The sequence below is a fragment of the Musca autumnalis genome, unplaced genomic scaffold, assembly GCF_047663935.1.
Source record: "Musca autumnalis isolate F117 unplaced genomic scaffold, ASM4766393v1 scaffold_3, whole genome shotgun sequence".
NCBI classification, from domain to species: Eukaryota; Metazoa; Arthropoda; class Insecta; order Diptera; family Muscidae; genus Musca; species Musca autumnalis.
Window position 1 is genome coordinate 116532609 of NW_027411866.1, and position 16608 is coordinate 116549216.

Sequence of the window (16608 nt, forward strand, 5' to 3'; positions counted from 1 at the left end):
AAAGTACAAAAGGGTACTAAATTGAGTACAATTGAGATTTGAGTGAACAGATAGAGCAGGAATCCTGAAATTTGGAATGAAGCTCACTGATGAAGAGTAACGATGAAAGGTTTTTGGAAATTCGAACTATAAGGGTACGAAAAGTACTAAATTCCAGAACGGATTGAGCTGGAACCATGTAATTTGCAATGAGGGTCACTGATGGAGAGTAACAAAGAAAGGTTTTTGAAAATTCGAACTATAAGTGCACGAAAAGTACTAAATGGTACTAAATTTAGTACAATTTGGATTTGGGTGAACGGATAGAGCTGGATTCGTGAAATTTGGAATGAGGGTCACTGATGAAGAGTAACAATGAAAGGTTATTGGGATTCGAACTATAAGTGTACGAAAAGTAATAAATTGTACTAAATTTACTACAATTTGGGTTTGGGTGAACGAATAGAGTTTGAATCCTGAAATTTGGAATGAAGGTCACAGATGGAGAGTAACAAAGAAAGGTTTTTGGAAATTCGGACAATAAGTGTACGAAAAGTACTAAATGGTACTAAATTTAGTACAATTTGGATTTGGGTGAAAGCATTGAGCTGGAACCCTGTAGTTTGCAATGAGGGCCACTGATGGAGAGTAATAAAGACAAGTTTTTAGAAATTCGAACTATAAGTGCACGAAAAGTAATAAATGGTACGAAATTTAGTACAATTTGGATTTGGGTGAACGGATAGAGCTGGAATCCTGAAATTTGGAATGAGTGTCACTGATGAAGAGTAACAATGAAAAGTTATGGGGATTCGAACTATAAGGGTACGAAAAGTAATAAATGGTACTAAATTTAGTACAATTTTGGTTTGGGTAAACGAATAGAATTTGAATCCTGAAATTTGGAATGAAGGTCACAGATGGAGAGTAACAAAGAAAGGTTTTTGGAAATTCGGACAATAAGTGTACGAAAAGTACTAAATGGTACTAAATTTTGTACAATTTGGATTTGGGTGAACGGATTGAGCTGGAACCCTGTAATTTGCAATGAGGGTCACTGATGGAGAGTAACAAAGAATGGTTTCTGGAAATTCGAACTATACGTGCACGAAAAGTACTAAATGATCTAAATTTAGTACAATTTGGATTTGGGTGAACGGATAGAGCTGGTATCGTGAAATTTGGAATGAGGGTCACTGATGAAAAGTAACAATGAAAAGTTATTGGGATTCGAACTATAAGTGAACGAAAAGTACTAAATGGTACTAAATTTAGTACAATTTGGATTTGGGTGAACGGATTGAGCTGGAACCCTGTAATTTGCAATGAGGGTCATGCTGAAGAGTAACAATAAAAGGTTATTGGGATTCGAACTATAAGTGTACGAAAAGTAATAAATGACACTAAATTTAGTACAATTTGGGTTTGGGTGAATGAATAGAGTTGGAATCCTGAAATTTAAAATGAGCGTCACTGACAGAGAGTAACAAAGAAAGGTTTTTATAAATTCAAATTAATAGTGTACGAAAAGTACTAAATGCTACTAAATATAGTACAATTTGGATTTGGGTGAACCGATAAAGATGGAATCCTGAAATTTGGAATGAGGGTCACTGATGAAGAGTAACAATGAAAAGTTATTGGGATTCGAACTATAAGTGCACGAAAAGTACTAAATGGTACTAAATTTAGTACAATTTGGATTTGGGTGAACGGATAGGGCTGGAATCCTGTAATTTGGAATGAGGGTCATGCTGAAGAGTAACAATAAAAGGTTATTGGGATTCGAACTATAAGTGTACGAAAAATAATAAATGGCACTAAATTTAGTACAATTTGGGTTTGGGTGAATGAATAGAGTTGGAATCCTAAATTTGGAATGAGCGTCACTGACAGAGAGTAACAAAGAAAGGTTTTTAGAAATTCAAATTAAAAGTGTACGAAAAGTACTAAATGGTACTAAATATAGTACAATTTGGATATGGGTCAACGAAGAGTGCCGGAATCCTGAAACTTGGAATGGGGGTCACTGATGAAGAGTAAGAAAGATGTACCAAAAGTCGAAAAGTCCTAAATGGTAGTGAGTTTAGTATGATTTGGATTTGAAGAACTGTAATCCTGAAATTTGGAATCAATATTACTGGTGGAATATTGAGGTAGCCATGGCACAATAATACAGGTACTGCGGCAAAAACAGCTGATCTTCATACCAGTTGTCAAAATGCATTATTGTGAATAAAGTCACATACAAAATGTAAACAAGCATTTCACAGTAATGCATTATTGTGAGCAAATGTGACGTTTTGTATGATGTGATGAAGTGCTAAATGGTACTAAATTCGTTACAATGTGTATTTGCGTGAACAGATTACTGTTGAAGTGTAGGGTTGAGGTAGTTTTGGAAATTCGTACTTAAGGAAAAGTGCTAAATGGGACTATATTGGCTATAATTTGGATTCACCTGAACGGATAGAGCTGAGATATGAAAGTAGTTTTTGAAAAGTCGTGTACGAAAAGTGCTAAATGGTAAAAAATTTGTACCTTTGGTATTTGCTAAATTGTATAGAATTTTGTACAATATGTGATTTTGTAAAGGGTAGAACTGGAATTTTGAAATTCGGTATTAGATTATCAATTTGTGTTTAGAGTGGAGGTAGGGAAGATGTTTTGAGAATACGTACTTTTTTATACAACAAGTACTAAGTAGTACCGGAAAAGTGAATTGGGGTCGGGATATATATATGTTGAATATAAGGAAGTGTTTTTTGAAACGTTTACCTATGTGTACGAAAAGTTGGGTAACATGTTGGTACAGAAACTATTTTGGTATTGTGTAAACCATTAAGGTACTAAATTTGGTGTTGGGTGTAGGAACAAAGCTGTGATTATATAATTTGGAAATACGCTATTTGTATAAAAAATACGAAATGGAAAAATATTTGTTATGAAGATCGCTCTAAAATTTGAGATAAAGTTGTGAGGTTAAAAAATTGTACTGAATATTGTTCCATTGATTTTATGTTAACGCAAAGGCGTTTCAAAATTATGTACTGAAATTAAGTAGTCAAACGTTAAGTATCTTTTCAAAAAATGTTTTTTGTTCTGACCGCTTTGGTATGTTAATTTGAAAACGTGGCCCAATGCGGCAATTTTGTTAACTAGAAGGTATTTACCCCCTGATAAAAAATCCTAAATTGAAATGCCTCAAAAAAATTTACCGTTATATACGGTTGACATACCCATGCACATTAAGTACAATTTTTTGTTAAACATTTTTTTCTAACCTTTCATGCCACAAATTCCGGTTTTCGGTTGGAAAAACTTCAAAATACTCTAAATATTCAAAATATCTCTTCTAATAAACGTGGATTGAAGTGGATTTTTTTTAAATTAAATTTTTGTATACTCTGAATATACAAAGTCCAAATTTAAAGAAAATTGGACGATATAGATTTGTTGTTCTTTTAAAATACACTAAGTCGAGGGGTACAGTTATATGAGGATATACGAAAACGTGAATTTTTATGGCCATGTTGAATGCCGGAGATTTTACGGACCTTTTCTGGGAAATTCGAAATAAAGAATGTGGTAGCTGCTTAGGGACTACAGTGTACAGCACTAAAAGGAATTAAATCGAAAACATATTGGTATTAGTGTTCACTATTTCCATATTAAATATTGTTTATATATATATATATTTTGTTCCCTTTCCGCATACGAAGTAGCGGGCATTTGCTAGTCATATATAATACCATTATTTAAATTCGGCAGTAAGAGCAACGTAACAAATTATAGAGGTATCGCTAAACTTAGTGTCATACCGAAACTTCTAGAAAAACTTATTACAGATACTTTGTTACCTTTGATGTTTCTAATATTTTATCTAACTGTCAGCATGGATTTCGGAAATCTCGTTCAACGATTACAAATATATTAGAATTGACCACTATTGTTAATGATGGGTTTAGATCTAGATTACAGACTGATGTTATATACACCGATTTTACTAAAGCTTTCGATAAAGTTAATCATACTCTATTGCTCATAAAATTGGATAAAATGGGCTTCAGTTCACATTTACTGCATTGGCTGAAATCATATTTGTCTAGAAGAACTCAAAAGGTGAAATTTAACTCCGCTGTATCGAAAAGTATATCCGTTTCCTCTGGTGTTCCACAGGGAAGCCACCTTGGCCCAATTCTGTTCACACTCTTCATAAACGATTTACCCACGACTGTTAAAAATTCTAATTTGTTAATGTATGCCGATGACGTGAAAATATTCCGCTCATTTAATGACCTGGACGATCAGCTTCTTCTTCAGTCAGATTTAGACAATTTTTATACCTGGTGTAATTTTAATTTAATAGAGTTGAATATACCAAAATGTAAACATATATCTTTCTATCGACTTCATCAACTACGTACTAAATACTACTTTGATAATCACGAGTTAGACACTGTCGAATCATTCAATGACCTTGGTATATTATTGGATCATCGTCTTAGCTTTCGACAGCATATTAATTCTATGGTCAATAAAGCCAATGGAGCACTGGGCTTTATGAAACGATGGGGTAAAGAATTTGGGGATCCGCAAATCACGAAACGTCTTTACATATCTTTTGTTCGTAGCATACTTGAATATGGTGCAGTAATATGGGATCCTCATTACACTATATACGAAAACATGATTGAATCGGTTCAGAAACAATTTCTTTTATTCTGTCTGCGTCATCATGGATGGAACTATCAGAACCTACCTTCGTATGGGACAAGACTTAATATGATTAAACTGCCTACATTGAAAAGTCGTCGAGTAATGCTGGGTTTAAATTTTGTTTTAAATATCATTCAAGGAAGATTTTATTCAGACCTGATAATGAGTAGGATCATAAAAAAAAACTCCCATCAGGCAAACAAGAAATTTTCAACTGCTTCAAATTCAATACTTTCAGAGGAATTATGCCAATAACGATCCACTACGCTACCTTCTTTTGCAATTCAATAAATTTTATAATCAGATCGATCTGTCTGAAAATAAAGATGCTTTAAAACGGAAAATAATATTACATCTTAATACATAACACTTCCATCCAATCGTAATTGTATATATGTATATTTTTAGTCTGTAAGGATACATGTATTATCTATAGACTTAATAATAAAAAAAAATCTGAAACGATTTTAACCAAAAGCAATAGCGTTCTTTTTATGGCTAAAAAAATGATATTTTCCAATTTTCAGCTGAATCGGACAATAAATGCGACCTGTACGTTGCGAACGGACGGACGGACATGCATAAATCGACTCAGAAAGTGATTCTATGTATATTCCCAAAAGGAACTATGGGTCTATCTCGTTTCGTTATGCATGTTACATACAAATGCACAAAGACATAATACCCCTTACCACAGTCTGGCTTTCGCTGATTTTTACCGAATCTATCAATCAAAAAAAAAAAGAACAATATGTCGAGATATTACAATAAATTTTACCAAAGCATTGTAATTTGCATCAATAAAAAAAAACTGTGAATCTATTTCAACCACGAAATATAATTCTATCATCATAGAACATTGTCATGTGGCTTTGCTATGGGGGAATATAAATAATAAATTGTCATAATTTTTTGAGTGTAAAAATTAACGTAATTAACGCGGATAAAAACATCCACAAAACAATTATTTCGTTGTATACAAATTTTCTCGAACGTATTAAGTGATTTGCTTAAATTTCTAACACCACAAAATTAAACGGTTGTTGATGAGTAGCTAATATTTGTGGTTAGAGAAAAAAGTGTATTAAGCAGCTATGTCCAATCATCATAATAAAATATTTGATTTCAAATAAAAACCAACGAATCTATTATTATTTCCATTAAAAGTATTTTTATAACATATCAGTACTGGCCCCTACTAAATTTGCACTGTTGCTCTTCACAGACAACAGAAAACATTTACTAATGTGTAGTAAATTTATTTATAAGTTAATTGTTTTTTTATACTAACATCGATATATATAACTATTTATTCAAAGTTGAAACATCCATTATTGAGAGATGAATGAGAATTGTTGACATCATTTCGCTGCCGACTAAACAAATATTGAGAATGTGACAAATCGAATGTTTAGTTCCAATTAGAATTTCAGTTCGATAGCACTCCCACATTCGAAGAAGAATTTTACAACGAACGTTCTTTTTGGCGAATTTCTTCCATAGTTTTACAATGGAAAGTAAATTTCCATTAATTGTTTGTCTACTGATTTTTTGTGTAACACATGAGGTTTCTAGCCGATTGATTGTAAATCGTAGCCATGTTGCTGATTCGTTTAGATCGCTAGTTAGTGGCGTTGGCAGTGAATTGGCGAGAGGTTTTCCACGGCCCCGAGAACTTTTGCGACAATCGAAACAATTATTTATTGGTTTACCAGAACGTGCGGTATTTGGAACAATACATCAGTTATGTAAGTTTTTTTACGTTAAATGAAAGAATATCAACAAGGTAAAGTTGTTTATTTAGCAATTGTCGTTTACATTACAATAATAATATCTAATCACGGTCATTCTTTCATTTCATATGAACACTGGTACCCCGTGGGTACTCACCTTTAGATAAGCTCAATAAACATTCTATTGAAAAAAACTTAGGGAGCCCATCAATAAAAGAAAATATGTCCTTTGAGCCCATCTCTCCGACTGTAGATGGCTTTGAGCCAATTTCTCCAATGGCAGATGTCCTTTGAGCTAATCTATTCAGCAATGTATGACCTTTTAGCATCTATCAACGAATAGATGGAAAGGATAAACGGCGTTAAGTACGGCTGTGCCGACCACAAACTATTTTGAAATAAGATGTTAGCCATTTCGGTTGTACAACGTGGCCAAAATGTAAACCTAAAATCGGAAGGTACTGTTCTATGGTGCTATATATACCGATAATTATCTGCAGTAATATTTTTTATCCCCAACTACGGAGACGAATGGGCGACGTAGGGGTCTAAAGATACTAAGTAACGGTTCTGACCGGCTTTAACATGGCGAACCCCAGGACTTATATTAGTCCCTCTTTCATCTCAAGTGGTCACTGACCTCCCCGTGGTGTCTCCAGGGCAGCTGCCGTTAACACCCGTTAAAGGTAGTGATAAACAAGTAAAAGAGGCTGTAGTTGGATGGATTTCCCCTAGGCACTAGTTTTCCGCGGAATTTATTTATATGGTTGCGAAGTCCCCCTTGTTCCTTCGGGGATGTTGTGGGAATATATGTATGTATGATTGCGACACGTTACATATTATTTTCATTATTTCGTAATGGGCAGATGGATCATTTTGACTACATATACATACATATTTCTTCAAAAAATTAAAAAAATACATTAGGAAGGGGAAATACTAAACGCATCAATGAAAAAGATCAATATTTCGAGGTATTACCTTACTTCTAAAAAAAGTTGGCCTAACAAATTCAAAACCCCGTACAGCATCGTAATTTAAATAAAATCTTCTTCTCTTTTTGGCAGCTGATGGATACCTAACTGCGGTTTTCTTTTCACCGGCGTCCTTTTTAGGGGCAACCTTCTTCTTCTTCTCAACAGCTGGGGCCTTATTCTTCTTTTCTGCAGTCTTTGCTTCGGGTTCCTTGGAAGCCAAGGCAGACAATTTGAGTGAACCAGAAGCAACCTTACCTTTAGTTTGGATCAGTTTTCCACTGGCAACAGCGCTCTTCAAACACTTCTTGATAAAAGGAGCCAATTTTTAGGCATCAACCTTGTAGGTGCTGGCCAAATATTTCTTGATGGCAGGCAAAGATGAACCACCACGTTCCTTCAGTGTTTTGATGGCGGCATCAACCATTTGTTGGTGGATGGGTAGGGGCAGCTGATGGTTTCTTTACTTTACTTTACTCAACAGCCATCGCCTCGAATTCCTCTATCATAGTTTTAATACTTTTCTATCATGGTTGCGAAATTTTGTAGCATGGAAGGTGAACGTAGTTCTGTATGAACAAACCAAAACTATAAAGGAAAACACACCTATATATCACGGTGCGCCTGAACCACTTTAAATGTAACTACAATGTTTATAGATGAAAAATAAAAAAAAATCGCCGGAGCGCTTTTCAAATTAATCGCGATCCCCCTGAAAATTCTCTACAAAATTGACCTTTACGACTTTTTCCTAAGTTTAACCACTTTTGAGATTAAAAAGTTGAAATTGGGACAATCACCTCCCTACAAAACAATATAATGCACGGTGCGTCTTAACTAACTTTAAATGGAAAATGCTTACACCTGGGAAGTTTTTGCAGATTCTGAATCTACAATGTTCATAGCTGAGAAAAATAAAAAAAGCAAAAAAATCGACAAAGGGATTTTTAAATAAATATTGGTCAAAGGTCACATTTTTTAGGGTTTTTTTTTCAGGAATTTGCTTGGAAATCGCAAATCCTACCAAAATGAGACTAAAGAAAATGTTGTTGCAGTGACATTTGTCAGTATTGAACCCTAACTGAGACTTCAAGCGCGATTAAGGTTACACTACCCACAATTAAAACTGAGGGATCCCTGTATATACTAGGTTGTAACACTGTTATTTGACCATGTACATCAACATACATAATAAGGATATAGTCATTTCACTAAAAACGTTATAAATTTTCACACAAAAGTTCTGGTTCATTTAATACGCTAAATATTATACGATCAGAAAATTGGATAAAAAAATTTGTTTTTTGTCCATTTCATCCCCTTAATATTTTGTGATCATAACCAAAAACTATTAGGGTCTCTTCTGGTCTGAACCCGACCTCCATACAAAATTTCGTGAAGATTGGCCTATAATTGCGGTCTATAGCGTGATTACAATTTTTAACGGACGGTAGGGCGGAATGTCACACATCTCAAAATCGCTTTATCTTGTCGCCCCACATGCCCCACATGGGGTGTCTACGACCAATATTTCGCGGTGTTACGTGTTTTTTTTTTTCGAAAAACAAACGTATAACAACTTAGGTTGGGCGTTAGGCTTCTTCTTCTTTACCGCTTCACTCCTTGTGGAGCATAGGGCTTCAAGAGGTTTCTGAAACACTGTCTAAACATGAAGTGATCCTTTCCACTTACGTGGAGCTTGCCGCAGTTGCAGGAGGATTTGGCATATACCTGTGAACTACTAGGAGATTAATATTTCTTTTGGTTATTTCTTTATTGTCATGTTTTTGATGAATTTCTTCTTTGCATGTGAGCACAAGGAAGAGCTTATAGAGCCTGGCACTCAACAATGTCTAAGCACGATCGTAAACCTCTTGGAAGCCTGTGGGTGCCACCGTTGATCTATATGGTTTCATCCACTGTCATCCCGCCATAACAACGCAGATATATGTAGGCCCTTTTTCCCAAGTACTTCGAGTTGGCTCTTACAGATAGATATTTTGGTATTTCTTCCATGCAACGGATTAGTAACCCAATCTTATGTTCCGAACTTTTTATACCCTCCAACATAAAATACACTAAACTAAAATTGAATAATTAGTTTCATTTCCTGTCCACTATTTTAAGTGGAGAAGTTTTTCGACCACTGACATCCCAAATGCTTAAATAAGTTCAGAAAATGGGGGCCATATCAAAGTGTTGAACTATGTTGGAGAAGTTATCCTAACACTGGGAACTTCATATCGCTCATTTACTCAAATAGTGGCATAACTCAAAAAATGCGTTTTCTGTGTAAGCAATTTCTATTTTTTTGCGACTTCTACTTTATCTTGTATCCAATTACAGGTCATTTACTACGAGTTTGGCATAATTCAACAAAAAAGTTTTTTGAGTTTATGAAGGACTAAAACACTTCAAATCATGCTTGACCTTGCACATAAATTTAACACTGATATCAGGCTAGCTGTTTACAAAATATGGTCCAAGTAGTTATTTTGGTTTTTGTGCAACAATCATTTCAAGTTGGGAAGTCAAATTTCGATCGCCAAATTAAAACGCGTTTTTCTCGATACTGGATTTTTTGAATTTACTCTTTGAGTAAATGAGCGATATGTCAAATTACAGCTAGTTCGGTTAAAAATACCGAAAATCGGGACAATTTTTAGTGAAGCAGTTTTGAGTCCACTGGGAATCTCAAATGGAAAATTACTGATAGTTCACTCAAAAATTGTAGATAAAATCTTCAAAATACCTAAAATCGGGAGGATATATCAAAACAAGGACCCATTTTGATTAGTTTTGGTGGAAAATGGTTGTGAGCACTAGGAACCTCAAATGTCAAATTACACCTAACTCGGTAAAAAAATGGTAGCTGAAATCCTCAAAATACCAAATATCAGGAAGGTACCGTTATATGGGGGCTATACTGAAACTTTTGCCTTTGTTGGTAGACATTTTTGGTAGAAAAGTTTTGTGACCATTGGAAACCTAAAATGTCAAATTACAGCTGGTTTGATTAAAAATTGCAGCTAAAATCTACAAAATACCGTTATATAAGGGTATACCAAAACATTAGCCTAGATTTACAGAGTGATTACAGCAGACGGACATGACATGATCTATTCAGACTTTTGCCTTATCAAGAATATATCGCTCATTTACTCAAACAGTGGCATAATTCAAAAAATACGTTTTCTGAGTTAGCAATTTCTATTTTTTCTACGAATTCTTTTTATCTTGTCTACACAAACACTTCGCTTGATGAGAGAATTGCAAAGTTATTTAACATCAGTCTCATCTGCACCCTTGCCCTGGCCGAAGAGAAAGATGAAGAGATCAATGATATCTTCTACGAACGCCTAGAGAGATCATATCGCTCATTTACTCAAAGAGTGTCACATCTCAAGTTTCGAGAAAAACGCGTTTAAGTTGCCTATTGATATTTGACTTCCCAACTTAATAGGATTTTTAAAAAAATACTACCTGAACCATCTTTAGTGAGGAGCTGACCAGATATCAGTTCTAAATTTCTGTACAAGATCAAATATGGTTTGAAGTGATTTAATGTTTAATAAACTCATAAAATTTTTTGTTGATTTATATCAAACTCCCTAATTAATCTGTAACTCGTTGAGTTTTAAAGATATCAACATAAAAAATTTAAGCAATATAAAGCAGAAATCCGTTCTATGGGGGCTATATGAAGACGTTTTTAAACCCCCAACGAAGACTAAAAACCAAATTACAGCCATGTCAGTGGTATATTGATGCTAAATCCTTAAAAATACCGAAATACGTGGACCTATACCGATAGATTTCCGGTGGTAAGTTTAATACTGCCAACAAAGACCAAATTTCAGCCATTTCGGGGTTATATTGAGGCTACAACCTTCAAAATACCGGATTCGTGTATTACCGTTCTATGGGGACTATATGAGGACGTGGACCTACACTGACAAATTTCAGGTGGAAAGTTTTATACCGCGAAGACTAAATACCATACCCCATAGCCCTGATGGCCAAGACCTTACAAACTATACCCATACATGCTGCGTAAGCGCAAGTAACACAAATGCCTATGCACGCATGCATAGGATTTAATGTCGCTTTTGCTCTGCTGGCCAACAATGCCCTATACTGACAGGTGGACAGTTTTATACCCCCAACTAAGACTAAATACAAAATGTTGGCCATTTCGGTGGTATATTGAGGCTAAGACCTTTAAAATACAGAAAATCCGGAGGTACCCTTCTATGAGGGCTATATGAAGACGTCGACCTATACCGTCAAATTTCAAGTGGAATGTGTTATACCCACAACGAAGACTAAATACCAGCCATTTCGGTGGCATATTGAGTCTAAGACCTATAAAATACCAAAAATCCGTAGGTACCCTTCTATGGGGGCTATATCAAAACATGGACCGGTAGAGCCCATTTTCAATAACAAACACCGTAGATAATAGAAACTTCTATACCAATTATAAAGTTTTATCTTAAAAATTCCGGGCTATTTAGAATTAGAATTTTATGCTGATCACGAATATTTATAGGATTTCTACTGTATATTTTGATGTTTTACAAACGGAATGGCAAATTTAACATAAAATTCGCGAGTTCATAAAGAAAAACAAAAAATTTCAATATTGTCAAAGGTGCATTAAATGCTTTGAAATATCGCGATTTGATAACTAATTGGTCCAGAATGGTTCGACATTGATTTTAAATTAGATTTAAACTATTAATAAGTTAATACGAAAAGCGTATATGTCATTATTAAAAATAAAATTAAATAACGCATTACTGAACTTTAATGCATTTGGTGCGGAAACTTTTTTCGCCATAGAGAAAAAATGACTCCGTATTTCACAGTAGCTTTTCATGCTCTACACGGCTATGCGGTGGTATTTTTGATATTTGCAAAAATTGCAAAAAAGGTAAAACCCTAATATACATAAACAACTAAGAATGGCGTTAAGTCCGGCCGGACCAAAATTTTTTTTACTCTCCACAACGAGTTGTATTGAAGTAAAATGGAACAATTAGTTTCCTAATGTTTATGAAAGTACTGAGTTCTTCCGCCACGCTTACTGAAGAATTTTTGTTTTAAATACCGATCAGTCATCGATGTTTTCTTCCCATTCTTAATCCGAAATACCATGATTCAATCATTCCATTTGAACGATTTGTGTACAACCTTCAAAATACGTAAAATCTGGAGGAAATTTCATATTGCGAATATGTCAAAATAGTAACCTATATTGATCATTTTCTTAGTGGGTAGAAAACCATTAAAAGACTTCACATCGAGCGGTATCGTAGTACGATATAAAACATGCCTACAGATAATGGTGGTATAGATACACGTTTTAATATGGTCCCATGGAAGAGGTATTGCGGGTTATCAGATTGGGAGTAGAGGTGGGGAATTGTCGTGTTCGTGGCACCAGCAAACACGACACAAAAAAGCTAAAGGGTTTAGTACTTAGTCGTCGCTAAAGTGTTGTTGTTGTTGATGTGCGTATTCAAAATGTAGTTTTATTAAACACATTTTAGGTGTTTCGGTTGAATTCGCATTTAAGTCACATTTAAGTCAGTCACACTTATTCTTGAGCTCGAGTCGTCATAAAATTGGGGAAGGGTTCTTTGTTTCAATACAAAGAACTAAGAGAACTGATGAGTCCAAGTGGCATTAGACGAAACTAGTCTTCTCTGCCATCCCCAAAAGTAATCAATTTTAACTACATCCCACTTTAAACTTGTTGTTTTTAAATTTGAAAACAACAAATATGAGATTAAGCTTGACTTACATACAAATAGTAAGTAAAACATTCAGAAATTGTGTGGGTTCTTTTGCATACATTTACATAAAATTACAATAAATTGTGTCAAAAATAGCAACTCAAAATATGTAAATTTTAAAAACATTTTGAGTAAAATCTTACAACAACAAAGCTGTTGAAAATTAAGCATTTTGGTGTGGCGTCTTTCATTGTGAAATTCAACAGAAAACTTTAGAATGCGGTTTAGATGAGGCCATAAAATCAGAACTGGATTTGACAGGACAAAACCTTACTATAGTCTCAATATGTACATTAAAAAAAAAGCATACTAGAAGTTGTTTACATTTTCAGTGTTGCATAGTGTTATTATTAATAATTTCTTATTTCAGGTTCAGCTTATATAAGTTCCGATCGCTTAAATCCCCAAATATCCCCGGAAATAGAACAAATGTCATTTCAGCTAAGAACACCATGTAGTTCGGAGAGTTTTCCCATTGAAGAGGCTGAAAAGATATTGGAAAGTCCTAACTTCGATGTGAATAAAAAATTGGTACTTTTTGTTGGCGGTTGGACTTCAACTATCGAATCCAACTCGATTGCTTATTTGGCCAAGGCGTATAACTGTAGAGGTGATTATAATTTTTTAGTAAGTTTAATGGCACGCCGCATTAAAGAAATTCCAACAAATATTTATTTTAATTTAATTACAGGCGCTGAATGCTTCCTATTTCATTGATACCCTCTATTCATGGTCAGCTTTTAATACCGAAGAAATGGGTCGTTTTGTGGCTATTGGGTTGGAAAAACTAAATGATGCTATTCCTTTGGAAAATATACACCTGGTTGGTTTTAGCCTCGGAGCTCATATTGTGGGTTCTGCTGGTCGTTATTTCCAAGAAATGACCGGTTTACGTTTACCGCGAATAACCGGCTTGGATCCAGCTAATCCCTGTTTCAATGAGGGTGAATATTTATCAGGCCTCCAGAGAGGTGATGCCGATTTTGTCGATGTTATACACACAAATCCTGGTGGTTTGGGTAAAAAAGAACATATTGGTGATATTGATTTTTATGCTGGTGGATTTTCGAATGTCAAACCGGGATGTTCTCTGTTTCGTTGCTCACATCAGCGAGCTTGGCGTTATTATGGCGAAAGTATATATCCAGGACATGAGGAAGATTTTATGGCTACACGTTGTAATTCGTTGCGTAAGGTACACAACGGTATGTGTAGCAGGCAACCCATACCTATGGGATTTGCTACACCATCGAGTGAAAAGGGTATTTATGTGGTACCAGTAAAATCGAAATCCCCCTTTGGCGGAAATGCAAATCCTGATGATGATATATTCATTAGTGAATGTGGGCTGTGTACAAGTAAATGAGTTTGGATGTGAAAAATATTGAATAAAAATATTACTTTGAACTGAAATTTCACAAAGTGATTTTAAAATAATATAAGTAAGAACGGCTTTTTACACCCTCACCACCACTGCACGATGGGGCCAATGACAGGTTTTTGATGCAAAAAGTCATATTTTCAAGTCAGTGGTTGAAATCAAATAATAACGGAATTATATTCTTAACACTCTCAAACCTCCAAAACCAAAAAATTACAATCTGGCAACGGCCCACTGCCACATGCCAAGCTGTCAAAGATATCATAATTTTAATTCCGTTTGTTTCTGACATTCAGTCGTAATCAAACAATTTAGGTATTTTGGTGTCAAAACCTGATCGGTTCATATTTTATATATATTTTTTTTTTAAATGGCAAATATGTGTAATTGTGTGTAAATTAAGATTAATATTAAAAAATGTAAATGTAATACTAGATGTGGTCAATAATTTGCTGTGTCAGTAAGTGAGGTTTTTTGATTTAGTCTGTGGTATCGTCAATGTGTTCTTTGGAGTAGAACTTTCGGTATCGGGGGTATTCTCGTAAATATATATTTGGTGAAAGGTGACGATATCAGCTAACAGTTTTTGAAAAGAAATTTTGCGTATACATGCGAATTAAAAAAAATCAATTTCCAGATTTCGTAAAACAAAATGTACTTATTATTTTGTCCATCAATGTTTATGACTTTTTCCTTACTATCGCATATAGAAGTTTATTTATCTTGAAGAACTACACAAAAATTATTTTTTATTACCCACATGGACCTGTATTGTCCAATTTTATGTATTTCGAGGAGTTTTTGTCAAATTTTCGAACCAATATTGCTGTAATTTGGTATTGTGTTTAGTCCAGATCTCCAATTTGCTCGTTTTTACTCGCGAGTGGGAGTACTCGAAGAGTACGAATTTTACAAGAAGTTTACTCACCACTCTTTTATTTTATTTGGGAGCACTCGCGAGTACTCTTGGTTTAAAAATAAGAGTGCGAGTGAAAATACTCGAAATAGAGTACGAGTTTGCTCGAAGAGTAAAATCAAATCCTCCGAACTTCGGAACAACTTCCTCTAGACCTCCGACCACCCTCTCCGAACTTCGAAACAACCTCTTCCGGACCTCCGACCACCCTCCTCCGAACTTCGGAACAACCTACTCTGGATCTCCGATCACCCTCCTCCGAACTTCGGAACAACTCCCTCTGGACCTCCGACCACCATCTCCGAACTTCGGAACAACCTCGTCTGGACCTCCGACCACCCTCCTCCGAACTTCGGAACAACCTCCACTAGACCTCCGACCACCCTCCTCCGAACTTCGGAACAACCTCCTCTGGACCTCCGACCATCCTCTCCGAACTTCGGAACAACCTCCGACCACCCTCCTCCGAACTTTGGAGCAACCTCATCCGAACCTCCGAACACACAAACGGTCAAAAAATACATTTTTCCTACTCGATTTTACTCTTCGAGTAAACTCGTACTCTATTTCGAGCATTTTCACTCCCACTCGTTTTTTATTGCAAAACTCGAACTCTTTAAGTACTTGTACTCGCAAACCCTTTTCTCTCGCGAGTAAAAACGAGCAAGTCTGAATTATGCTTCGCGAGTGACGAGTAAAAATAGAGCATACTCGGTTTATCTTTTCTACTCGCGCGAGTACTCCCGCTCGAATTTCACTCGCGAGTAGAATTCGAGCGAGTATTTCGGAGCTCTGGTTTAGTCAGATAATAGAAAGAACAACGGTGATCTCTTTTAAAGAGTATTGCGACCGCTCGAACTCGCTCGAACTCCCTCGAATTTCACTCGCGAGTAGAATTCGAGCGAGTATTTCGGAGCTCTGGTTTAGTCAGATAATAGAAAGAACAACGGTGATCTCTTTTAAAGAGTATTGCAACATTTCCCTTCTAAAGTGATCATTCTGGAATTTAGAGCCTATGGTTATAGATTGACCGTGATCTGTAAGTTTTCCATTCAGGACTACTCCCAGGTATTTAACTTATTTTGAAATAGCGATTGTCTTATTC

The 16608-nt window shown here is 35.4% G+C and overlaps 1 protein-coding gene across 1 annotated transcript; it reads left to right on the forward strand.

Annotated features, from left to right (window-relative positions):
• Positions 1-5614: 5614 nt before the first annotated feature.
• LOC141397604 (vitellogenin-1-like) lies at positions 5615-14619 on the forward strand. The gene is made up of 3 exons (XM_073974112.1): positions 5615-6446; positions 13577-13833; positions 13898-14619. The coding sequence occupies exons 1-3, from the start codon at positions 6209-6211 to the stop codon at positions 14570-14572; spliced, it is 1170 nt and encodes a 389-aa protein (XP_073830213.1). The 5' UTR covers positions 5615-6208; the 3' UTR covers positions 14573-14619.
• The last annotated feature ends 1989 nt before the right edge of the window (positions 14620-16608 follow it).